General features: G+C 40.7%; 1 protein-coding gene across 4 annotated transcripts in view; it reads left to right on the forward strand.

The window, feature by feature from the left end:
* Window positions 1-1,296: 1,296 nt before the first annotated feature.
* Window positions 1,297-27,102, forward strand: part of LOC133569325 (activated CDC42 kinase 1-like) — a 42,122-nt gene continuing 16,316 nt past the window's right edge. The window contains exons 1-14 of one of the 4 annotated variants that reach the window (XM_061921561.1): window positions 1,297-1,745; window positions 1,843-1,946; window positions 9,365-9,490; window positions 11,531-11,693; window positions 11,761-11,831; window positions 15,584-15,796; window positions 15,866-16,015; window positions 16,097-16,192; window positions 16,257-16,438; window positions 18,220-18,346; window positions 18,421-18,567; window positions 24,175-24,269; window positions 24,472-24,666; window positions 26,970-27,061. In XM_061921561.1, the coding sequence (XP_061777545.1) occupies window positions 9,374-9,490; window positions 11,531-11,693; window positions 11,761-11,831; window positions 15,584-15,796; window positions 15,866-16,015; window positions 16,097-16,192; window positions 16,257-16,438; window positions 18,220-18,346; window positions 18,421-18,567; window positions 24,175-24,269; window positions 24,472-24,666; window positions 26,970-27,061 (1,648 nt within the window). In that variant the 5' untranslated portion in view covers window positions 1,297-1,745; window positions 1,843-1,946; window positions 9,365-9,373. The remainder of the gene's footprint in view (window positions 1,746-1,842; window positions 1,947-9,364; window positions 9,491-11,530; window positions 11,694-11,760; window positions 11,832-15,583; window positions 15,797-15,865; window positions 16,016-16,096; window positions 16,193-16,256; window positions 16,439-18,219; window positions 18,347-18,420; window positions 18,568-24,174; window positions 24,270-24,471; window positions 24,667-26,969; window positions 27,062-27,102) is intronic. The other 3 variants (XM_061921559.1, XM_061921560.1, XM_061921562.1) reach the window with 3 other exon arrangements.

Raw genomic sequence — 27,102 nt, forward strand, 5'->3', positions numbered from 1 at the left:
TCTCAACCTTTTTTCAGTAATGTACCCCCTGTGAACATTTTTTTTTTAATTCAAGTACCCCCTAATCAGAGCAAAGCATTTTTGGTTGAAAAGAGATTAACTAAAATACAGAACTGTCATCAGTTTTTGATTGATTAAAATGTGAAACAGTGCAAAATATTGCTCATTTGTTGTGGTCTTTCTTGAACTATTTGGAAAAAAAGATATAAAATAACTAAAAACTTGTTGAAAAATAAACAAGTAATTCAATTACAAATAAAGATTTCTACACATAGAAGTAATCATCAATTTACAGTGCTCTCTTTAGGGATTGTAATAGAGATCCATCTGGATTCATGAACTTAATTCTAAAAATGTTTTCACAAAAAAAGAAATCTTTAACATCAATATTTATGGAAAATTTCCACAACAAAAATCTAGCTGTCACACTGAATATTGCATTGTTGCATTTCTTTAAACAGTTTAACTAACATTCATAATAAAGGATTTTTTGAAATTGTTGCTATTTTTAGAATATTTAAAAAAAATCTCACGTACCCTTTGTTATATAGGTATGCGTACCCCATTTTGAGAATCATTGTTTTAAGGGATGAATGTAATACAAAATATCAATACAAAGTGTCAAGACAGAATAAACTCTGCTGCTGCAGCAACAGATACAGTCTATAGGTCCCTAAAATATATAGATATATTCATTCATTGTTTATGTAACATATACGCATGTATATATAACCAAATAATATTGTTTCTTGAATTTAAAAATAGCTGACCGTTTTCCCCCTTCTCCGGGATTATATTCCCAGTTTTGACCACGGACGTCTGGTCACATAGATTAGATAGTACTTTATTTATTCCGTCAGGAGAGTTCCTTCAGGAAAATTACAATTTTCAGCACAATCCCATTCAAGATCAGACAAACATTACAGGGAGACAGAACAGGATCGCTGACGGGTCTGCCGGCTTCCAGCGCCCCTTACAAAAAAGATGACATACAGGTAAACATGGGGGGGGGGAGAAAAGAATAGAAGATTAAAATAAAATTAAAAAAAACGGTTTTAGCCTGGGCCCTGGATCATATAGCACATAAGAATATTCTGTTACTGTTAAGCAAACTATAATTAATAAAACACGCCAAAACAGGTGTCCTTTATCATTGTTACACGTCTGACAAAAAAAAACACCTAAAAATCAGAGGTATTCAGTGAGGTAAAATGAATTAAATGCGCTGCTTCTGCCAAATGCATTGCACTGAGTGGAGCGGATCACCACTCCAAGATGGCGGCCCCGCGTCTCGTCAGCGCCAGTAGGCAGTAGCGCTCGATGCTGTGTCTTATACGATCTATATGCTGCACATCGTGATGAAGAGGACCAAGAAGACGGCCCCGCTAATTTGTCTATAAATCGCCGGGTGCTGAGGCAAGCGGTTACGGTGGTTGATTGTTCCCGCGTGAATGGAAGTACTTTTATTTTGACACTCCGCTTATTTCCGCGGATGAATCCGTTGAAGCACGCCGGCGGGGATTTGACGTACCTGACGGCGGAGGAACGAGATGGCGGTCCTATTTAATTTCTAACGATTTGACGATAAACCACTGCGTCCCACTTGGGCGGCACGCCGGGCGCAAAGAGGCCAATGGCCGCCGAGGATGGTCCCTCAAGCCCTACACGACTCGTCGGTTGGGGCTGTTTTAAAGATGGGTGAATCGTAAACAAATGACAAATGTCGTTTTTTGAGTGCAATGTCGGTAAGTGGCCATGTCGAACAACATCGGTGCTTGATTTGAATGACTAAAATGAAATATTATATTCTAATTTTGACATCACTTAATCCCCTATTCATAGTTGCAGGTGGCTGCGGGGTCCCCCCGGACCCCAGAAACGGTGACCCATGACCCCAGTCCGCCCTAACTCCGAATCCAGTCCTTATCCTCCAGAGGATTTGCAAGGTAAAACTGGTCAGATTTGTTTGTGCTTTTGGACCGATTTGATGTCCTCCAGGAAACTAATTGCCATATTCCTCCCACTTCCAAAGACATGCACCTGGGGATAGGTTGATTGGCAACACTAAATTGGCCCTAGTGTGTGAATGTGAGTGTGAATGTTGTTTGTCTATCTGTGTTGGCCCTGCGATGAGGCGGCGACTTGTCCAGGGTGTACCCCGCCTTCCGCCCGATTGTAGCTGAGATAGGCGCCAGCGCCCCCCCGCGACCCCAAAAGGGATTAAGCGGTAGAAAATGGATGGATGGATGGACTTTCTAGGACAGGGGTTTTTTGATTGATTGATTGATACTTTTATTAGTAGATTGCACAGTTCAGTACATATTCCGTACAATTGACCACTAAATGGTAATACCCAAATAAGTTTTTCAACTTGTTTAAGTCGGGGTCCACGTTAATCAATTCATGGTACAAATATATACTATCAACATAATACAGTCATCACACAAGTTAATCATCATAGTATGTACATTGAATTATTTACATTATTTACAATCCGGGGGATGGGATGAGGAGCTTTGATTGATATCAGTACTTCAGTCATCAACAATTGCATCAACAGAGAAATGTGGACATTGAAACAGTGTAGGTCTTATTTAGTAGGATATGTACAGCCAGCAGAGAACATAGTGACTTCAGATAGCATAAGAACAAGTATATATATTAGAAGTACATTTGAGTTGTTTATAATCCGGGGAGATGGAATGTGAATGGAGGAGGGTATTAGTAAAGTGTTGAAGTTGCCTGGAGGTGTTGTTTTACAGCGGTTTTGAAGATAGAGATGCACTTACTTTTATACCTGTTGGGAGTGCATTCCACATTGATGTGGCATAGAAGGAGAATGAGTTAAGACCTTTGTTAGATCTGAATCTGGGTTTAACGTGGTTTGTGGAGCTCCCCCTGGTGTTGTGGTTATGGCAGTCATTTACGTTAAGGAAGTAGTTTGACATGTACTGCGGTATCAAGGAGGTGTAGCGGATTTTATAGACTAGGCTCAGTGCAAGTTGTTTTACTCTTGAGTCGGAACCTTTTTGGCTGAGAGAGCCATTTAAGCCAAATATTTTAAAATGTATTTCCATGAGAGCCATATAATATTTTTCAAGTAAATGTCTGCATTTTTAAGTAAAACGAACATTCATAGACTATCCATCCATCCATTTTCTACCGCTTAGTATAATATGTCAGAAACTCGCACGGCAGCAGTAGTGGCGACCCCAAGAAGCAGGAACCAGGAGAGCGAAGAGCAGGTAAGATGCTTTTAATATCGTCAACAGAGGAGAATGAAGCAGTCTTGCATGTACAGTTCTAAACAATAGTCAATCTTTGATTCCTGAAGAGCGCGTGAGACAAGCATGAATAGAAACATGTTGATTGGTAGCAGGTGTGGACCAGCTGCCAATCAACAGCAGGTGAGGGGAAAAAAAACAGCGCCCAGTGGGATAAGCAGGAAATTGAAACAAAATAAGAGCACTGATGAGAAGGAAATACAAAACAAAGAAGCACAAACAGAAATGAAGTGATAGATCTTCACATCATAAGTCTGTTATTCTTTTTAATAACATTGTTATTTGGAAGCTCACCGATGAGAAATAAAATTCTTCTTACCATTAATGCGACTTCTTGAACAGGTGGGGTAGAAAACAGATGGATGGATTAAAATGTATGAGAATGTTTTATATTTTGAACGTTATTTTTAACACTGTGATTACCAGCGGAATTATTCATAATTTATCATGTTAAGCAATGTCAGCTAAGATTTATCTGAGAGCCAGGTGCAGTCATCAAAAGAGCCACATCTGGCTCCCGAGCCATAGGTTCCCTACCCCTGTTCTAGGACGAGTAAACGAGTCCTAGAAGATAGAAGGTACGCCAGGTAGCAGATTAAAAAAGATTAGAGCAGGGGTGTCCAAACTTTTTCCACTGAGGGCCATTTTACCTTAAGGCATGGGTGTCAAACTCTGGCCCGCCATGTAATTTCATTTGGCCCTCGAGGCAATATCCAAATAACATTAGAGCTGGCCCGTCGGTATTATACAGCGGCGATTCCGCTGTAACATTGCATTCCCGGCCAAGTCACTTAATATATGCGGCTAGTACACACACAAAAGTGAATGCAATGCATGCTTGATCAACAGCCGTACAGGTCACACTAAGGGTGGCCGTGTAAACAACTTTAACACTCTTGCAAATATGTGAACCCACACCAAACTAGGATGACAAACACATTTGGGGAGAACAACCGACCGTAACACAACATAAACACAACAGAACTAATACCCAGAACCCCTTGCAGCACTGACTCTTCCGGGATACTACAATATACACCCCCCCCCCCCCTCCCGCTACCACCAAACCTTGCCCCCCCCCAACCCCGCCCACCTCATTATTTTATTTTCAAATTTATTAGCCTGTGGAAATAATTAAAGTTGATATTTACCTCAAAAGGCTGCAAATAGAAAGAGGCATACATTTTTTATTTACATTTTATTTAATATACCATTGATGTTTTTTCGTTTGTTTTTTGAAAGTTGATTTTGCACTATTAAGTTATATAAGCGTTGCTTGTTCCATATTTGGTGTTAAAGCAACTCAGTGTAGCAAACTGAACAAGAATTAATGTTTTATTCATTCACTTTCTCTTGCTACTTCAAGGCTTGAATGTTTGATTCATTCATTATTGTTATTTTATTTTCAAATGTATTATTAGCCTGTGGAAAATGTGTATTTTTATATTTACCCCAGAAGGCTGCAAATAGAAAAGAGGCATTACATTTTTATTAAAATTTTATTTGATTTAATTAAAAAAAAGAAAATACAATTCTTCTGCGGCCCAGTACCAATCGAGCCCGGTGGTTGGGGACCACTGAAGGATTATTGACTCACATTTTTGCAGTAGAGCCATAAAAAACGTCAGAGCGCTCCTGGCCTTTAGAGGATTTTTGACTTGCGGTTTTACAATAGGTCCGCACAAACGACAGAGCGCTCCTGTCAAATAGAGGATCTTTGACTAGCGTTTTGCACTAAAGTGATACAAGCGTCAGAGGATCTTTGACAAATGTTAACATCTAAAGTAAATGTAAACATTAAAGCCTTCCTGTCAGGAAGATGATCTTTGACTATCTTTTAAAAAAACAAGTTACTTATAATAGAGAGTTGCTATCTTAAAGGGTCTTTGAAAAGTGTGTTTTTTCTGGAAAACAAATAGAGAGGATCTTTGACTAGAGTTTTTTTCTGGAGAGCTTAAAAATAGCAGTGTATACCTGTCATGTAAAATAACTTTGACAAGTGTTTTTTGTAGTTGTTTATTAAAAACGTCCAGTCGTATAGACGACCATTGATTCATGTTTTTGCAATAGGTGTTTAAAAAGAGCAAAACCTTCCGGCCATATAGAGGATCTTTGACTAGTTTTTAAAAATGCGTTACTTAAAAACAGCTGAGAGCTCCTGTTGTACAGAAGATCTTTGAATAGCATTTTTGCAGTAGGTCTTTAAAAACAGCTAATTGTTCCAGTCTTACAGAGGATCTTTGACTAGTGTTTTTAACTGAGTTACTTAAAACAGCAGAGAGGTCCTGTCTTATAGAGGATCTCTGACTGGCATTTATTCTGTTGATCCTTAAAAACATCAGAGTGGTTCTGTCATATAGACGATAAATCCTGCAGAGGTCTTTGAAAGCAGCAAAGCCTTCCTGTAATATAGAGGATTGAATCAGCTGAGATAGGTTCCAGCACCCCCCGCGACCCCAAAAGGGACAAGCGGTAGGAAATGGATGGATGGGTGGATGGATGGATGGATGGATGGAATCACATTTTTGCAATTGAGCCTTAAAAACAGCAGAGTGCTCCTGGCTTTAAGAGGACTTTTGACTTGCGTTTTACGATAGTTCCGCAAAAACGACAGAGTGCTCCTGTCAACCAGAGGATCTTTGACTAGCATTTTTGCATTAAAGTCATACAAGCATCAGAGTACCTTTGACAAATGTTTTTGAAGTTGTTTATTCAAAAACATCTGAGTGCTCTTCTCTAAATGATGATATTTGACCAGCGTTTTTGCATTAGATTTTTGAAAACCTCAGAATTAGAGGTCGGGTAAATAATAGATTTTTAGATGCATCGCAATTTGGACATGGACGATTATAAGATCGATTGGTAATGTTGATAATTGATTTATTTATTGTAAATAAAGTAATGCAGGCGGTTCTAAGATTTGGCTGACTGCAACGAGCCACCTCACTGAGACATCTGAGCAGCTCATTTATTATGTTCCAGTTTTGAACACATTTCCATGAATCTAACAAACTTATTACAAATGCACTGTTTTTAAAAGTTGCAAGTGATAAACACTTCTTTAGTGAAATTAAAATAAATGTAAAAGTGCATCAATATACATAAATTATCTATCTAGTCAGGATGTTCTTGTCTTATATACGATTTTTGACTAGTGGTTTTGCGTTAGATTCATAAATTGCATAGTGCTCCTGTCTTATAGAGGATCTTTGGCAAGCATTTTTACTGTAGCTATATAGACACCCTCCTGTCTTTTAGAACATACCGTATTTTTCAGATTATAAATCGCTTCGGAGTATACGTCGCACCGGCCGAAAATGCATAATAAAGAAGGAAAAAAACCATATATAAGTCGCACTGGAGTATAAGTCGCATTTTTGGGGGAAATGTATTTAATAAAATCCAACACCAAGAATAGACATTTGAAAGGCAACTTAAAATAAATAAAGAATAGTGAACAACAGGCTGAATAAGTGTACGTTATATGACACATAAATAACCAACTGAAAAGGTGCCTGGTATGTTAACCTAACATATTATGGTAAGAGTCATTCAAATAACTATAACATATAGAACATGCTATATGTTTTCCAAACAATCTGTCACTCCTAATCGATAAATCCGATGAAATCTTCTTCCTCGATGTCTCTTCTAAACAACTCTGCCAACTCCAAAGGTATGCGCGACTTCCTCTTGTCGTTTTTTGCTACATATTTCACTACGTCCAGCTTGTAATCTGCAGTACATGATTTCCTTTTCGGTGCCATTTTTGTTCAGCCCTTCTCAGTTTTTATAAGTTACCGCCAACGAAGAAATTATCCATTTTAATAGCTGTAGCACAGGGGTGGGCATTACGTCGATCGCGATGGACTGGTCGATCTCGGAAGGTGTGTCAGTCGATCTCAAGCCAGGCATTAAAAAATATACATAAAAATGAGCAATCATCAATCATACCAAGACTTCACTTTCGTCAGTTGTTTGACATTCTTGGCACCCGAGGATCTTGTGAGATGACGCTGGCTGCTGCGAGCTCATATTTAAGAAAAAAATCACTAACAGGGCGGACGCAGAGAAACACATTTTATTTCTAGAGACTCCGTACCTACTGTCAAAACTCTAAAGACCGACTGCACAGTTCCTGTCTTCACCATAAAATACCTGTTTCATCCTGCCTGTGCTAACAAAATAAGAGTCTCAGAAAGCTAGCGTGCACAAGCTAGCAAGCTACGGAGTTTGATGCCAATGTATTTCTCCCCCGCCCTCAGCGACCGCTTTCTCACTTGCTTGCCCACCCGCACACTCACTGACGTCACTCACTTGCTGCCACACATTAAAGGGCCACACACATATGCTACTCTCATAACAAAGTGTTTAAAAACGAGTATGCAAGTTGGACAAATGAGATGCCGAATCCAACCACTTTCATGTGGTATTGGACAGAAAAGAGGACTTTTTTTCCCCTCCATTTGAAAATGCGGACGTTATCAGCACCACTGTCTAATTCCAGTCAATGTAAGTCATCAGAATCAAATACACCAACTTATATTCCTTGTCTTCATGAAAGAAAGGAATCTATGTGTGTTAAACATGCTTGTATTATCATTAAACACCATTAACTTGTTAAGAAAAATGTCTCTTTCATAAATAAATAAATATAAATTATAAATAGGAATGAGGTAGATCTCTTCGACTTGGTCAATTGAAAAGTAGCTCACCTGCAGAAAAAGTGTGAGCGCCCCTGCTGTAGCATATAGCAGTTAGCATCCCATGACCCACAATGCACTTCTGCCATGACCCTCCCCCACCGAATTGTTATTGGTTGACGTTTGTGTCACGATTGCTGAGATTTTCTTCGTCTCTTCCGCGAATGAGATAAATAATCCATCCGTCTATTTTCCACCGCTTATTCCCTTTGGCTTCGCGGGGGGCGCTGGTGCCTATCTCAGCTGCAATCGGGCGGAAGGCAGAGTACACCCTGGACAAGTTGCCAACTCATCGCAGGGCCAACACAGATAGACAACATTCACATTCACACACTAGGGCCAATTTAGTGTTGCCAATCAACCTATCTCCAGGTGCATGTCTTTGGAAGTGGGAGGAAGCCGGAGAACCCAGAGGGAACCTACGCATTCACGGGGAGAACATGCAAACTCCACACAAAAAGATCCAGGACTACTCAGGACCTTCGTATTGTGAGGCGGACGCATTAACCCCTCTGCCACCGTGAATATTGTTTAATATTTTACGGTAATGTGTTAATAATTTCACACATAAGTCGGTCCGGAGTATATGTCGCACCCCCGGCCAAACTATGAAAACAACTGCGATTCATAATCCGAAAAATACGGTATTTGAAGTGTTTTGGTGTGGATTTCTAAATACAACATGACCGTTCTGTCACGCGGAGAATCTTTGACGAGGGTTTTTCCCTTAGTTACTTGAAAACAGCAGAGAGCTCCCGTCACTTATAGGATATTTGACTATGTTTCTATTTTTAGAGCCTTTGCCCCGTTTTTAAACATTGGCCAGAGGAAAGGGGACTGACGTTATTTTCATTTGGGCCACGGATGCATTCAGGCAGCAGTGAGCCTGGGAGCGGTTGCTATTGGTAACGGTTTGGCTCACTTAGATGGGGGGGGGGGCTTGTGTTTTAGGGTGCAGATAGAGGGCTAATATAATGTGTGAAATGTTCAACACACACATTGCCGTTTCCTCCACCTCAGGTGCATGCTGGGAAGTGTTGCTACATTTGTGTCAAGTGCAGCTCGCCATCCATCTGTTCGCATCCTCGTTTGCCTCCCCCACCTTTATGTTCCTCCTCCTCCTCGATAGCGCTGCTGAATTATTCACCATCAGTGATGGGAGGAGAGAGGAGGAAAAAAGAGAGCAATGGAGGCGTCCGCAGGAAGCCTTGAGTCAGCAGTGAGCGTTTGAGCGAGGGAATCAGTACCTTTTTGGTGATACAAACGGATGCTGCAAGATGATAAGAGTGTGTGCGTGTAGGTGTGTGTGTGTCTGTGCTGCAGCAGGCAGGATTTGCGTAACAAGAACGTGTTAGCAGCCAAATATTTTTGTGAAAGGAGGCGGCGATGGGAGACAGCTACGTGTACCGGCGACTTCCCTACGCCAGAGGAGGCGAGGAGGGCGAGGAGGAGGAGGAAGGAGAGGAGGGAGGAAGGATGCGAGAGAGTGTCGGACGACAGATGGTAAAGAAGTAGTGAAGGAGAAACAACACATTTTGATGATTGTGTATTGTTTATGGATTTGTTTACTGTTCAGTCCCTGCAGGGCTTTTTTTGTGATTGTTGCGACCTAAACTACTTGAATTTGCAGCAGCTTTGTTTTTAGAACGTTGCTTTTAAAGTAGAATTTTTTTAATTAACCTGTGATTTTGTTAATCTGTTTTTTTAGTGTTTCTTGTCACCTTAACCTTAAAAAGCACAGGATTTCAACATCATTTGGAAGAGAAATACTGTGTTGACGTTTTACTCGTTTTCTATTACACAGGCACTATACACCAAACGGCCGTAAAAGAACATATTCAGTTCACTATCAATTACTGCACTGTTTTAATTGATTTTAACTAATGATAGTCACATAATTAATTCATACTGCATAAACAAACACCATCAGAAGCGTCTGTATTGTCAGCTCTGTGGTCCACATATTGCAGACATTCTTCATGTGTTTGTTCATTCCAGACATCGATTTATGTTCAAACTCATTCTTCCCTGCACGTTAAGAGCATTTGTGAATTGTTGAGCGTGATGAATAGCGCTAATTTTGGCTGGTAAATGCGAGATGATGCAAGATTATATTATCACACTTCAACATCTCTAACATATAAGTGCCTCTTTGCGAGGTCAGCATTCATAGTAAAAATTGGTTTTTAAATGGTTTTACCCTGGATAAATAAAGGTTAGATATATAAATAGATGTAAAGTAGGAAGTCTGGACAACGGAGTGTTGCTAAATGTTTATATATTTCATTACCCAGAAGGCTTAGCGCCATAGACGGAAGCTGTAAGTGGTTCTGAGCTTAGTGGAATGATGACAGTTGTGCCGTTTGTGCAATAAAGCGTTGATATATTGTGACACGTTGTTGTTCCTGCTTCGTCTACACAAGAAACAAACGTGTTTTGAATTGACATATAATGTGCGAGTTTGAGCACCGCTCAGAGACTAATTCCATTGGCGAAATTGACGCTGATTAGACAAAAATGCGAGTTTGCCGTCAATTTGTGGTAAGTGGTTAAATTGGCACAATCGCAACATTGCAAATTCCTGGAGGGATTAATACCGTACGCTATAACTATGTTCTGTGAGAGTGGTTTTCAAACTGTGGTACGCGATCTCCATGTAGTAGCACGCCAAATAATCAGTTAAATAATAAATTGCTTTATTTTCCTATTTTCAAACACAGTTTTACGGTTCAAACTGTGTGTAATGTAACAGCGGCCAAAAATATTAAATATACTCTGTAAATAAAACTTCTGCCTTGTTTTTAATGAATACTTAGGCCTACTACACCACATCGGAGAGCCAAGTGTTTTCTGAGGTGGTACTTGGTGAACAAAGTTTGACAACTACTGATGAGGTGGCGACTTGTCCAGGGTGTACCCCGCCTTCCGCCCGATTGTAGCTGAGATAGGCGCCAGCGCCCCCCGCAAGCCCAAAAAGGAATAAGCGGTAGAAAATGGATGGATGGATAGCGCAGCCTAAAAAAAAAATTATGTAAGAGTACAATTGAGAAGCTGTTGTGGCCAAGCAGCTTGGATCTTGATCTGATCCAGATTACACAGCGATGTAAACTGTGATCTGGTTCATACTTGATTACCTTTCACCAGTATGATGCTATGTAATAAACTGATTCATTATTGAATACATTTGGGGATCTTTTGAATAAAGTAGTTAAGTGATATTTGAAAAATATAAACAACTGAAAAATGCAAGTCATACAGTAGAACAGGGGTCAGTAACCTTTTTGGCTGAGAGAGCCATGAAAGCCTAATATTTTAAAATGTATTTCCGTGAGAGCCATACAATATTTTTTTAACACTGAATATAACTAAATGCGTGCATTTTTAAGCCATGAGTGTCCTACCCCTGCAGTGGAGCCTTGGCAGTGCATTGCAAACATTAGCATTTGAAGCTACGGCTGTAGGCGACCTCTGAAAGTTTTTTTAATGACCTCAACAGCTCATAGACCTCACACATGCATAGTGACAGTAGTGTGGTGTGTGTAGATGCAGGGCGAGGAAGGCACCGAGTGGCTGCTGGAGCTGCTGACCGACGTCCAGCTGCAGCAGTACTTCCTGCGTCTACGCGACGAGCTCAACATCACGCGGCTCTCGCACTTCGACTACGTTAAGAACGAAGACCTGGAGAAGATCGGCATGGGGCGCCCGGGTAAGTACACTACCTCCCTGATCTCTGAAATTAATGTAACGTCATTAGTGGTGCTCTGCTGCTCCAGGTCAGAGGAGGCTGTGGGAGGCCGTCAAGAGGAGGCGGGCGCTTTATAAACGCAAGTCCTGGATGAGCAAGGTGGAGCCCAACACACACACACACACACACACACACACACACACACACACACACACACACACACACACACACACACACACACACACACACACACACACACACACGTGTTGTGCATAATCAATTTGTATTGAGTTTATTTGGAACTTATACACATGTATGTACATACATATATGTGTATACATATACAGTATATGTATATGTGTATACATGTATATGTATACACCATGTATACATATGTATGTATACATTGTGTAATTTGTCAATAAAAGCAGAATACAATGATTTGCGAATCCTTTTCAACTTATATTTTATTGAATAGACAGCAAAGACAAGATATTTAATGTTCGAACTGAGAAACGTAATTTTTTTTTGCAAATATACACAAACTTTGAATTAAATGGCAGCAACACATCGCAAAAAAGTTGGCACAGGGACATTTTTACCACTGTTACATGGCCTTTCCTTTTAACAACACTCAGTAAATGTTTGGGAACTGAGGAGACCAATTTTGGAAGCTTTTCAGGTGGAATTATTTCCCATTCTTTCTTGATGTACAGCTTAAGTTGTTCAACAGTCTCCGTTGTGGTATTTTAGGCTTCATAATGCGCCACACATTTTCAATGGGAGACACGTCGGGACTGCAGGCAGGCCAGTCTATTACCTGCGCTCTTTTACTATGAAGCCACGCTGTTGTAACACGTGGCTTGGTATTATTTTGCTGAAATAAGCAGGGGCTTCCATGATAACTTTGCTTGGATTGCAACATATGTTGCTCCAAAACCTGTATGTACCTTTCAGCATTAATGGTGCCTTCACAGATGTGTAAGTTACCCATGTCTTGGGCATTAATACACCCCCATACCATCACAGATGCTGGCTTTTCAACTTTGCGCCCAAAACTATCTGGATGGTTATTTTCCTTTTGGTTCCGGAGGACACGACGTCCCTTGTTTCCAAAACCAATTTGAAATCTGGACTCGTCAGACCACAGAACACTTTTCCACCAGCCAAGCCGGCAGCGTTTCTTTCGCTTTGCATAGTAGAGTTTTAACTTGCACTTACAGATGTAATTACTGACTGTGGTCTTCTGAAGTGTTCCTGAGCCCATTTGGTGACACACTGATGTCGCTTTTTGAAGCAGTACCGCCTGAGGGATCAAAGGTCCGTGATATAATTGCTTACGTGCAGTGATACCTCCAGATTCTCTGAACCTTTTGATGATATTACGGACCGTAGATGGTGAAACCCCTAAATTCCTTGCAATAGCTCGTTGAAAAATGTTGTTCTTAAACTGTTCGACATTTTGCTCACGCATTTGTTCACAAAGTGGTAAAACTCGCACCATCCTTGTTTGTGAATGACTGAGCATTTCATGGAAGCTGCTTTTATACACAATCATGGCACCCACCTGTTCCTAATTAGCCTGTTCACCTGTGGGATTTTCCAAATAAGTGTTTGATGAGCATTTCTCCACTTTCTCAGTCTTTTTTGCCACTGGGGCGGTGTAGCTCGGTTGGTAGAGCGGCCGTGCCAGCAACTTGAGGGTTGCAGGTTCGATCCCCGTTTCCGCCATTGTAGTCATTACCGTTGTGTCCTTGGGCAAGACACTTTACCCACTTGCTCCCATTGCCACCCACACTGGTTTAAATGTAAAAATTAAATATTGAGTTTCACTTTGTAAAGCGCTATGAGTCACCAGAGAAAAAGCGCCATATAAATATAATTCACTTCACTTGTGCCAGCTTTTTTGAAACATGTTGCAGGCTTCAAAATCCAAATGAGCTAATATTTGCAAAAAATAACGTTATCCAGTTTGAAAGTTGAGTATCTTGTCTTTGCAGTCTATTCAATTGAATATAGCTTGAAGGGGATTTGCAAACTAATATATTTTGTTTGCGATTTACACAACGTGACAACTTCACTGGTTTTGCGGTTTAGTGTGTATGTGTGTGTGTGTGTATATATATATATATATATATGAAGAGTTCATATGCAAAAGCAGATAAATCCATTTTGACCGATTCTGTATATTAACGATTTTCTGCCTGCTGGTGTTGCCGGTACATATACAAGCATACAATGGTTTATTTAATATCAACATAAGCAAGTCATGAAAGCCTAAACTTTTAAGAAATGCTGATGTAATGAATGGCTTTCAAATAAGAGTGTTTGATGTGGTTTTACGTCAAAAGCAGATATATCCAAATTATGATATGTTGCAAAAACAGATATCTCCAAAATCGTTTTCTTTGCGGTCGTTATTTCGCATAATATTCAAGATAAAGATAGAGAGAAAAACAGAACGTGAAATTTATCGAAAGCCACATTTCAAGGTAACAACTGTTCACATTTATTTACTTCATTATTTAACAGTTTAGATCCCTTGGTACGTATAAATCTAGCTGTCCCTGCGAACATTGTTTTTTCGTACTTGCTAACCGGACATGCTTTTCTGGAACTGTGACCTCACATATTTACCTCGTGCTTTTCAGCACAAAATGAAAAAATGAAAAAACAGTGTTGCAATGAAGACAATGTTTTATTAATAAAAACAAGCACAAATGCTCAACCTGGTTTGCCTCTCAAAAACACTCCTGTGCAGATAACAGCTCACTCATCATCGCTATCGACATTAGCTCCATGCTCGACAACATCGTTTAACGCAGAGGTGTAAAACTCACGGACACGCGTGCTAGCGCCAACATCAAATAACTTCAACAGGTCAGTTTTTTCCGCTGGCTTAACAGTGTTCACAGGAGAAGCTTCCAAATGATTCATGCGTGGATAACAACACTGAGAGACTCCGAGCGCGCTGCCATTTTGTTTGTCACGTGATCCCGTACTGCAGCGCTGGTTGGGCAAACGGATATATTGGCTTTTGTGATAAATGATCCATGGCGCTTATCGGCCTTTGCAATAAATCGCTGAACTAAATGACGTTAAAAGCGGCATTTGTCTGCATTTGCAAACAAATTGATTTTGGTATACCACAATAGAAGTGGTGGACTAAATATTACCGAGGTTGGGCTAAACTTTATCAAAATGGCGTTTATCGGTTTTTGCGTATGAACTCTTTATATATATATATATATATATATATATATATATACACACACACACACACACACAGTATATATAATTTTTTTTCTTTTTTCTTTTTCTTGGACACACCTTATTCACGACACAACTGATGGTCCCAACACCATTGATAAAGCAAGACATTCCACTAATCAACCCTGAAAAGTAAAAACCATTTTAGGTGACTACCTTTTGAAGCTCATCGGGAGAATGCCAATAGTGTGCAAAGCAGTAATCAGAGCAAAGAGTGTTTTTTTTGGAAGAAACTAGAATATAAAACATGTTTTCAGTTGTTTCATCTTTTTTTGTTGAGTACATAACTCCACGTGTTCAATCATAGTTTTGATGCCTTCAGTGACAATCTACAATGTAAATAATGATGAAAATAAAGAAAACGCATTGAATTAGAAGGTGTGTCCAAACTGTTGGCTAGTTAGGGACGTCAAGAGTCCATTATTGCACGGTGTCTATCCATCCATATCCTACCGCTTGTCCCTCTCGTGGTCGCGGGGGAGTGCTGGAGCCCATCCCAGCTGCACTCAGGCAAAAGGCGGGGTACACGTTGGACAAGTCGCCACCTCATCACCGGGCCTACACAAATAGACAACATTCACACTCACATTTGTGTGTGTAACTTGTTGCATGAAATTATTTCTCTGCTTTCCTGCCATCAGGTGTTTCCCGTGAAGCGGCCCGACGCCGACCCACAGCAGCCCCTCCCACATGGCGCGTTGTCCAGCGGCGGCGGGGCCACGCCCACTAGCGACTCTGCGGCCTCGCTCACCTGCCTCATCCGAGAGTCTGAGCTGCAGTTGTTCGAGCGCTTGGGCGACGGCACGTTTGGGGTGGTGCGCAGGGGCGAGTGGAGCGCCCCCAGCAGCCGAGTGGTGCGTTGGACTGTCAGAGGTCAGCATTCATTTTTGTGAGCCTCCTCCGTCTTTCTTTTGGTCCTGCAGCTGTCAGTGGCGGTGAAATGTCTCAAGGCCGGCGTGCTGGACTCGGACGGGCTGGATGACTTCATCCGAGAGGTGAACGCCATGCACTCGCTCAGCCACCAGAACCTGATCCGCCTATATGGGATTGTCTTGACGCAGCCCATGAAGATGGTGAGCGACACACACACACACACACACACACACACACACGCACGCACTCACTCACTCATATTGTGGCTCTGCTGTCTCCAGGTGACCGAGCTGGCGCCACTGGGCTCACTGTTGGACCGTTTGAGGAAACGTCAAGGTCACATTCTGATCTCGGCGCTGTGCAACTACGCCGTGCAGGTCAGTTTTCAGACAACGAGAACGCCGACGTTGCAACACTGAGCGTGTGCACTTCTTTTCCTAGGTGGCATGTGGCATGGCCTACCTGGAGCAGCGTCGTTTCCTCCACAGGGACCTGGCGGCCCGCAACGTGCTGCTGTCCACCAACGATTTGGTGAAGATCGGAGACTTCGGCCTGATGAGGGCGCTGCCGTCACACGCCGACCAGTACGTCATGGAGGAGGGCCATAAAATCCCGTTCCCATGGTGAGGAAGCTTGTAGGGTTGGACATCATCCACACATCCACTAATGCAGGGGTGTCCCAACTTATTCCACTGAGGGCCGCACATTGAAAATCAGAGCATGCACGGGCCATTTTGATATTTTTCATTTTCAAAATCAATACATTATAAAGTTTTTTTTTAACCTTTTGGGCTCTCCTCAAGTTTGGTCTTGGTGACCCGGAAGGGTGTCAAATCATAAAACTGCTAAAAATAAGTCGTATGTTATTAATTTCCTTTTATTCCACGCTAACAGTAGATCTCTCGATCAACTTCAGGTCTATTTGTTGATATAAAGTAATTCATTTTTTTTTAATGTTTTAAGCCCTTTTTGTCAAAACCCTGTTTTTTATGACAAAAGCACAAAATATCCATTATTTTCCCTCAAAAAAGTTTCTAAGTGGAATATTTGATGTGAAATAAATTGATCCCTACATAGGTTTATAATTCATAACATTAACATTCATTATTATTTTCTGAGCAGTGAGAGTTTAAAATAAAAATCCCACAAAATTTCTTGGGGATGCAAAAGGCTACACTCATTGTATTTTATTTTGTTTTACCTCTCAATACTTAAGTCTAGATCAACTTTTGGTCTATCCGTCTCTCATACGTTTTTATTATTGTGTAACTTTTTTTGTTTGTTTTATGCCGTTTTTTTTCTAAAGTTTAGTTTTTTATATGGCAAACATACAAAATATGCAATATTTTTTTCCAAAATTTTTTCAAAAGTGGAATTTTTGATGTGAAGTTATTGGAGCCTTGAATACTGTAGGTCACTATGTCATAACAACATTGATTTTGAGTCAAACATAACAATTTAAATTGTTAAAATTACAGTACTTTAAGAATGTGCTGCAGGCCGTTAAAAAAAATACTGTATTTTCTGGACTATAGAGTGCACCCGTATTTAAGCCACACCCACTAAAAAATTTAGATTTTGAATTGAATATATTTTTCCATATATTAGCCACACCTAACTATAAGATGCAGATATATATGTTGTGAAATTAGTTATTTACACAGAAAGATTGTGTAAATACCTTAATTGTTTCCAAACGGTGCCTGTAACATGGCAGTAAAACAGAAGTAATCGTCAGGGACCCACTAGCTGTGGAAGCTAGCTCTCCAGTCAGCTAAACAGACTCAATAACTTCACGGTGACATTTTGGTGAATTTACCGAAGAATTTGTGAAACTGAAATAATACAAAAAGAATGCAGTTGTAAGTTAATAATACTAACACTCGTAAACTAGTTAGCATATTAGCTTGAATTATATCACAATGGCACGTACAAATATGCATGAAAACACTCCAAAGAACATCACACTTGGGGCGGTTTAGTAAGTAAGAATTGGTTTAGTTATATTGTAAAATTTACAAATGTTGCTTGGAGTGATGAATGAATAATCCATACGAGTGGAAACGCTGCGGATGATTAAAAGACGGTACGGCACTTCTACTTCAGGTACAAAGCATTAAAGAAAAGGAAACCCTGTAGCCATTCAACCAGCAGCACCTATTCCAAAATATGGCACCATAGCACAAACAAGTAGCATTTAAGTGTCTTTGCATGTGTTCAATGAGAACTATTTGTATTATGGCCATCAGGGAAGAAAAATCCATAAATTAGCCGCACCGCTTTATTAGCCGTAGGGATAAAGTGGTCGTATATAGCCTGGAATTTACGGTATCTGTGGGCTGCAAATGAACCACGGGCCACACTTTGGACGCCTCTGCACTAATCTTTCTGTGATTACTTCCAGGTGTGCTCCGGAATCCTTGAAATCCCGCAGCTTCTCGCATGCGTCCGACACCTGGATGTTCGGAGTGACCCTTTGGGAGATGTTCAGCCATGGACAGGAGCCATGGATGGGCCTGAATGGAAGCCAGGTGCTTAGATACAAGTCCTTCCTTCACCACTCCAGAATTTGGTCCACTTTTGCTGACTGGGCGTCTTCTCGCAGATCCTCCACAAAGTGGACGTGGAGGCTGAACGACTGTGCAAGCCAGATGACTGTCCTCAGGACATCTACAATGTCGTACTGCAGTGCTGGAGCCCCAAACCCGAGGACAGACCCACCTTTGTCGCCCTCAGGGACTTCCTGATGGAGGTAGGATACGTTTTCTTTAATGTGGAGATCTTATGACAAGCGCTAACGAGGGATGGGATAGCCGATATCCTCTGATATATATTCCAGCCTCCTGCGATAATTATATAAATCCCAATAAATTATTTGGCATATAAATGATAATAAAGTGGAACCTGGATTTCCGAACTTAAATATTTATTCGAAATGTTCGTATAGTGAAGCAAATTTCTCCATAAGAAGAAATTTAAATATGAAAAATTAGTTAACACAAAAATAAGTTAACACAAGTCCATATTTTAGTTTTAAGTATACATTTAAATCACAATATAAAGTGCTTTTCAGAGGTGGTGTATCAACTTTGCATTTATTTACAAGCCAAAAAACGATGGAACAGTGCTGTAAATGATAGATGGGTTGTACTTGTATGGCGCTTTTCTACCTTCAAGGTACTCAAAGCGCTTTGACACTGCTTCCACATTTACCCATTCACACACACATTCACACACTGATGGAGGGAGCTGCCATGCAAGGCGCTAACCAGCACCCATCAGGAGCAAGGGTGAAGTGTCTTGCTCAGGACACAACGGACGTGACGAGGTTGGTACTAGGTGGTGATTGAACCAGGGACCCTTGGGTTGCGCATGGCCACTCTTCCACTGCGCCACGCCGTCCCGATGGACTGTGCTGTATGCGCTGCTCTGCCAGCACGCGCACACACGTTTAAGTCCTTTTGGTGCCCTAACAAACGATCATAAATTGCAAAAAAAATTTTTTTACAATCATATTGCTACAATAATAAACATTTTGAAAACTAATCATTAACACTGGTATAGGAGGAGCCGATGAGAAAGCAGCTGGAGGTAGAATAGAATCGGGGGAAGGGCCATGTTTGTGTGCCTTTAAAAGACACTCTGTTGAACAAGAGATAGCTCTTCTCACCGCTGTGAAATAAGTCTGCTTTGGCATATTTTCAGAAAAGTTCAGTCTCATCACAATTAAAACTTGCTGTAGTACAATGCCTGCTTTCATCAATTTTTCCATACTTGTGAGCGACATACATTTTTTTTTTAAACTCCACAGCGGTTCTCTCCTCCTTTCCAGGCTTGTCTGGGACTCACATTGAGTTAGCAAAATGGACAAAACTTGTCAATAGGTAAAAAAACCTTAAGTCCCACACCCTGAGAAGTGATGTAAATGCTGCGGCCTGCCTTTTGCCTACAGGCATGCCACAAAATGAAAGTGTCCGTACACAGAGACATATTTGGCTCTATCTCAAAGTTCACAAATCGAGGTGTTTGTAAATCGAGGTTCCGCTGTAGAGCCCTTTCAAATGGTTTACAAAGGTTCCTTTAGCTGCTGATGTATGCAGTAGCAAATTGTCACTTCTGATTGTATTATTTTCTCAAAAACTATTAGTAATATTCTTGTTATTTTCTGTTGTAACATGGGTCTATCTACACTTTTGTTAAAAGTGTAATAATCACTTATTCTTCTGTTTGGATGCTTTAGTACTTTTAGTTTTAGTTTTGGGCGATACGACGAATTTGGGTTTCGAGCCAAACCCAAGAAGATGTATAGATAGTACTTTATTGATTCCTTCAGGAGAGTTCCCTCAGGAAATTTAAAAAGAAGTAGTTACAGGGGCAGTGTTGGTCATACCAAAGCTGATTCTTAAAATTTTCAACATCACTGGATGATTGCATTTTTGATCACAATCTTAATCAGGCGACAACACAGAATGGCGGTGTAACAATATCAAATAAATATTATTACATGCAATATTCTGAACAACAGGAAATCAATAGTCCTAAATAGAGATGTCCGATAATATCGGACAGCCGATATTATCGGCCGATTAAATGCTTTAAAATTTAATATCGGAAATTATTGGTATCGATTTCAAAATTATCGGTATCAGTTGTAAAAAGTCAAATTTATAATTTTTTAAAACGCTACTGTGTACACGAACGTAGGGAGAAGTACAGATCGCCAATAAACCTTAAAGGCACTGCCTTTGCGTGCCGGCCCAATCACATAATATCTACCACTTTTCACACACACAAGTGAATGCAAGGCATACTTGGTCAACAGCTATACAGGGTGGCCGTATAAACAACTTTAAGACTGTTACAAATATGCGCCACACTGTCAACCCACTTCAAACAAGACTGACAAACACATTTCGGGAATACAGCCACACCTTAACACAACATAAACACAACAGAGCAAATACCCAGGATCCCTTGCAGCACTAACTCTTCCAGGACACTACATTAAACACCCCCGCTACGCCCACCCTCCAACCCCGCCCACCTCAACCTCCTCATGCTCTCTTAGGGAGAGCATGTCCCAAATTCAAAACTGCTGTTTTGAGGCATGTTAAAAAAAAATAATGCACTTTGTGACTTCAATAATAAGTATGGCAGTGCCATGTTGGCATTTTTTTCCATAAAAGGAGTTGATTTATTTTGGAAAACGTTGTTACATTGTTTAATGGATCCAGTGGGGTCTCACAACAAAATTAGTTATAATAATGTGTTAATTCCACGACTGTATATATCGTTATCGGTTGATATCGGTATCGGTAATTAAGAGTTGGACAATATCGGAATATCGGATATCGGCAAAAAAGCCATTATCGGAAATCTCTAGTCCTTAATGACTAACTATTGGCTCTTATTTAAATCCTTTGTCCTTAAAGTCCTCGTGTGTCCAAGGACTTAATTCCTGAGTTTGTAAACTATAACAAAAATAATTTTCTTATAATAAGAAATATTCATCTATTCACTGGAATATCAACCATAATCTGATACTATACTTGTCTGTCGATATTTGTATCGATCAGTCTATCTCATTTCACATTCAAGAACTCCAGCTGAACGGTTAACATGGCTTCTTGCATCCTCCGACGGTGTGTTGTGTAGCATGTTCAGCTAAGTTAGCTGCTAGCGAGGACGTTACCTTACGGTCGCCCACATGCAGCTGTCAAATTAGCGGGACACACCTAGAATGTGTCGTCATCATATATTATAACGATATGACCAAAGTATTAAGAGCTCTGTCCTCTGCCAAATGTACAGTCATGGCACACCTGCATTTCTGTCAGACAATGCACCACTTCTCCCAGAAAATTGTTGAAATTACAAATGTTTTGGTATTCACATGTTTATTTCTTTTGTTTGCATTGGAACAACACAATCTCCTACCCCCAAAAAAGCCAGATGTAATAATTTACACAGAACATTTTACACAGAACTCCAGAAATGGACTGGACAAAATTATTGGCACCCTTAACTTAATATTTGGTAGCAAACCCTTTGAAAAAAATAACTGAAATCAATCACTTACTGTAAACATCAATGAGTTTCTTACACCTTGCTGCTGGTATTTTGGACCACTCTTCTTTTGCAAATTGCTTCAGGTCTCTCAGATTTAAAGGTTGCCTTCTCCCAACTGCTGTTTTTAGATCTCTCCACATATGTGCTATAGGATTTAGATCTGGACGCATTGATGGCCACTTCAGAACTCTCCAGCGCTTTGTCTTAAACCATTTTTGTGTGATTTTTGAAGTATGCTTTGGGTCGTTGTCCTGCTGGAAGACCCATGACCTCTGACACGATACATTATGCCCCAACATTCTTTAGTAGTAGGGGTGTAACGGTACACAAAAATTTTGGTTCGGTACGTACCCCGGTTTAGAGGTCACGGTTTCGTTCATTTTCGGTACAATAAGAAAACTACAAAACATACATTTTTTTTGGTTATTTATTTACCAAATTTGTAAACAATGGCATAACATACATATACACACAGGGTCCATTGCCAGGGTTAATATGGTCAACATGTATAAAATAAAAACTAAATAAGATAAGGCTCAGAATGGTTTCTTAACAAAACCTTTCTGCATATAAAGTGTTTTTTTTGATTGATTGATTGATTGAGACTTTTATTAGCCTGGCTAACTTGGCAGTAAGAGGATATATGGGCTCATTGTTTGTCTACAATACTGTATAAGTGGGTCAAAATCTAGTTTTTAATGCAATATGGACTTCAATCTGCTGCTATAAAAACATTTGTTATTGCTTTGGCCCTGCCTGACTCGCCGAGGAGAGGCTGCTTGAATGCGGCGGTGACGCTTCAAATGGGTTAGCATGTGTTTTGAGAGTAGCATATGTGTGGCCCTTTAATATGTGACAACATGTAAGGTCAGTGAGTGTGTGGGCGAGCGAGGTGAGGTAGCTTAACGTGAGTGCGGGAGTGGCTGGTGTCTTTTTGGATTGGCTTTGTGCAAGACCTCAATAAAGCCTTGAATTGCAACTAATAGCCAGACTCTTCATTTACCCTGAAGTCCGGAGCTGTGGAGACCCACTGCCGGGTAAAGTGAAGGGTGTTGCCCCCGAGAATACATCAGCCCTGGAGGAGTGTCTCCCCTGCGCTGCTCGACTACAGTCTAGGAGCCGGAAGCAGGAAAGGTGCAACACATGTTTGACGTGTTGTCAGAAGCAGCTGCTGAACAATATCGGCAAACCTGCGTCCTCCATTGTTGTATCGCGCAGCCAAAGTGTTGCCAAACGGGAGATCTTAACGAGGCAGGAGGGTCTTCCAGCTCTGGCTTTTACGTGTTGTCCTAGCCCGGTCGCTGCTAGCATGTGTACTCGTTCGGTACACCTCCGAACCGAACCGAAGCCCCCGTACCAAAACGGTTCAATACAAATACACGTACTGTTACATCCCTATTTGGTAGTCCTCAGATTTCATGATGCCATTCAAACAGTCAAGGCATCCCGTACCAGAAGCAGAAAAGCAACCCCAAAACATCAGAGAACCTCCACCCTGTTTGACTGTAGGAATGGTGTTCTTTTCTTTGAAGGCCTCATTTCGTTTTCTGTAAACAGTGTGATGATGTTCTTTACCAAAAATATGGATAGTGCGAGCTGACCCTGTTGTACCCTGTCTGCAGGTCAGCTTGAATTTGTTTGGAAGTGGATCGAGGTTCTTTATCCACAATTCTAACAATCCTTCGTTGCAGTCTTTCATCATTTTTTCCCTTCCGTCCGTGTCCAGGGATGGCAGCTACAGTGCCATGGGCTTTAAATTTCTTGATGCCATTGCGCTCAGCAGACACAAGAACATTTATATCTCTGGAGATGGACTAGTAGCCTGGAGATTGTCCAGGTTCTCAAATCTTCTGAGAGTTCTTTGCTCTTCTTTCTTTTCTCCATGCTCAGTGTGGTACACACAACATAAAGGTTGAGTCGACTTTTCTCCATTTTAACTGGCTGCAAGTGTGATTTATATATTTTCAGCACTTGTTACTTGCTACAGGTGAGTTGAAGTACAAATTAAAGGAGCATCACACAATTTTGAAAAGGTGCCACTCATTTTGTCCGAAGCCATTTCTGGAGTTCTATATTAATAATATCAGATTTGGCTTTTTGTGTGTGTGTGTGTGTTGTTCCAATGCAAACAAAAGAAATAAACATGTGGATACCAAAGCATTTGTAATTTCATCAATTTTCTGGGAAAAGTAGTGCATTATCTGACAGAAATGCATCGGTGCCAATATTTTTGGCCATGACTCTATATCATATATCGTGCAACCGTAATGCTAATATCATTCTTTTTCAGACCATGCCAACAGACATGAGAGCTCTCCAGGACTTTGCGGAGGAAGGCAAGCTTGAGATTCAAATGAATGATGTCATCGCCATCATAGAGGGAAGGTCAGTTCAACTCCTCATCCATCTTCCCGTTTATTCTTCATACATACTTTTGTTTTAGTGCGTGTGCGTGTGCGAGACAACTGCACAAAGCACCATCTGTTGATGTCACATTCCTCGCGTGACTGTCGAATTACTGAGCGCCTAAGTGCCAGCTTGCGGAGTCACGGGTGGCGCCCTCATGAGTCCGCATGTGCTCCTGCAGGGCAGAGCACTACTGGTGGAGAGGCCAGAACAGGAGAACGCTGCGCATGGGCCAGTTCCCTCGCCACGTGGTGACGGCGGTGGCCGGCCTGTCTGCACACGACATCAGCCGGCCGCTCAAGCACTCGTTTATCCACACGGGACACGGGGACACCGACCCGCACCGGAGCTGGGGCCACGCCGACCGCATAGACAGGTCAGCGGTGCTTGGGATGCTCACTCTTGGTAATTGGGCTTCATCTTGTGGTACACAGGAACATTACAAGGCATTTTACCGACATGAGTACAAGCCAAGCTAAAAACTAATATAGCCGTTGAAGTTTATTATTAAGGTTGTTTTAACGACATTAAGAAAGTCCAAGACGATCGACACCCACTGTCAAAAATACAAAATGGTTCTTTTAGCCGATAACCGATAGTCGTGAGTTCAAACCCTGGCCTAGTCATACCAAAGACTATAAAAATGGGACCCATTACTTGCTTGGCACTCAGCATCAAGGGGTTGGAATTGAGAGTGAAATCACCAAAAATGATTCCCGGGCGGGGCCACCGCTGCTGCCCACTGCTCCCCTCACCTCCCAGGGGGTGAGGGTGATGGGTCAAATGCAGAGGATAATATCACCACACCTAGTGTGTGTGTGACAATCATTGGTACTTTAACGTTATCAAAGCTCACCGTTAAGCATTCACACACAGCACCAGCATATTGGAACAAGGAGGAAATGTATTTAATTTAGGGATGCACCGAAATGAAAATTTGTGGCCGAAGCCGAATACAATTTAAACGATTGGCCGAAGGCTGAATACCGACTAATGAATGCAGTTTTTCATAATTTTTTAAAATTGCATAAATAGCCTAGAATAAATATTCAGACATGTTTTTCAAATAAAGTAATTTTTTTATTGAATATTGACATTTTTTTAATATTCCAGTAGCCTTTGCTTTTCAAACAAAGCACAAAGTTTTTCATTTATATAAGGCCTTCAAACAAAACAAGCATTCCAAAAAAAAAAATAAAGTGCATTAAAGTGGATAAACCAACAACAAATGAATTATTGTCCTTTTGGCAAAAGTCTGCTTAGCCACAGTAGATATGCTAATAATGTAAACGGAAGGCTCAACTAAATCTCAATTAAGTGTGTGCTTGTAACCTCTTACACTTATACAGGTAGCCTACACAACAGGCTAATAATGTAAACAGAGGCCCCACTAAATCTCAATAAGTGTGTGCTTGTAACCTCATACACTTATACAGGTACACAACATATCCCAACGTCACCGCGTCACTGCACGTTGGTTGATTGCGTCACCGCGTCAAAAAATTGCGTCACACGCCACTATTCGGCCTTGTTTTTAACTCATTCCACCGAAGGCCGAATGTGGCTTTTTTTGCCATATTCGGCCGAATATATTCGGTTACCGATTAATCGGTGCATCCCTAATTTAATTAATTAATAATTTGATGTCATTTTTTAATTGCGGCATCGTAAGAGAAAGCTATGAACAGAACTGTGGTGTATTCAAGGACCGTCGATGAAAAGGTAGAAACAGAGGTTTCACTAAGCTTTGAAGACATGGGTAAGTTTAACCCCCAGGAGATGCACTGACAATAATATAATCATAGGACTAATCAATCATAGGACTAATGAATCCTAATGATTATTAGGATTCGTATAACCGCAAGGCGTTTGAATCTTTGGGCACCTAACGATTCGATCCGATATAGATTCCTGGGGTTACAATTAGATTCAGAATGGATTCTCGATTCAACACATTCTCGATTTAAATAGATTCTTGTAATGTATTATTTGGTATAATAATTAAGAACATTTCTAAACTGGTTACAGGTAAAAAAGCTCCTTCTGACTGCATGGAGATGGCTTGAAAATGTATTTCTAAAAATTGATTCTTGTGAAAAAAGTACAAAAAAATCGTATTTTAAAAAGAAAATCTTTTTTTGAAAACTGTGAATCAATTCCGATCTGGATGTGAATGCATTTTTTGTGTACCCCTAATTCACTGCTGATTGATTATACAAGACTAACATATCTCTACTTTACACTCTGAAGTAAAGGAAAACTTGACAGATATATTCATAATCATATGATTATTTCAATTCATATTTTGGTAAATTTATAGTGAATTTATTGGCACTTTTTTGTAAAGACAAAAAACTAGATCTCGTCTAGATATTTTAATGCCATCTTTCAAGTCTAAAACCTAATTAAGCTTTTTACATGTGTTTAAAAAAAAATATTTTTTTCAGTATGTGTATGGGGTGGCGACATTGGGTTCAGGGTGGGATAAGTGGCCATTTAGGGCGCAGAATTTGCTGCTTCGCCCCTTGCAATGCGGTAACTGTGCAATGCAGTTACTATGAATGTCCACTGGGGAGCAGCACTGCACCACAGACTGCAGCCCCCACAATGACATCACTCACTGCAAACAACAACCCGTGTTGTCACATTGATACTCAATCTTTCTTTTGTCCTCTTCAGTCTATATTTGGGGAACCCCATGAAACCCCCTGATGTTCTCGGAGTGGACCCTTGCATGTCAAGACCGACCAAGCTCCCCAACCGGGCCAAGAGTAATAAAACAAGACTTTTTAGTTGTCGTTTGTAAAAAAGA

The sequence above is a fragment of the Nerophis ophidion genome, linkage group LG15, assembly GCF_033978795.1.
Source record: "Nerophis ophidion isolate RoL-2023_Sa linkage group LG15, RoL_Noph_v1.0, whole genome shotgun sequence".
Taxonomy (NCBI): Eukaryota; Metazoa; Chordata; class Actinopteri; order Syngnathiformes; family Syngnathidae; genus Nerophis; species Nerophis ophidion.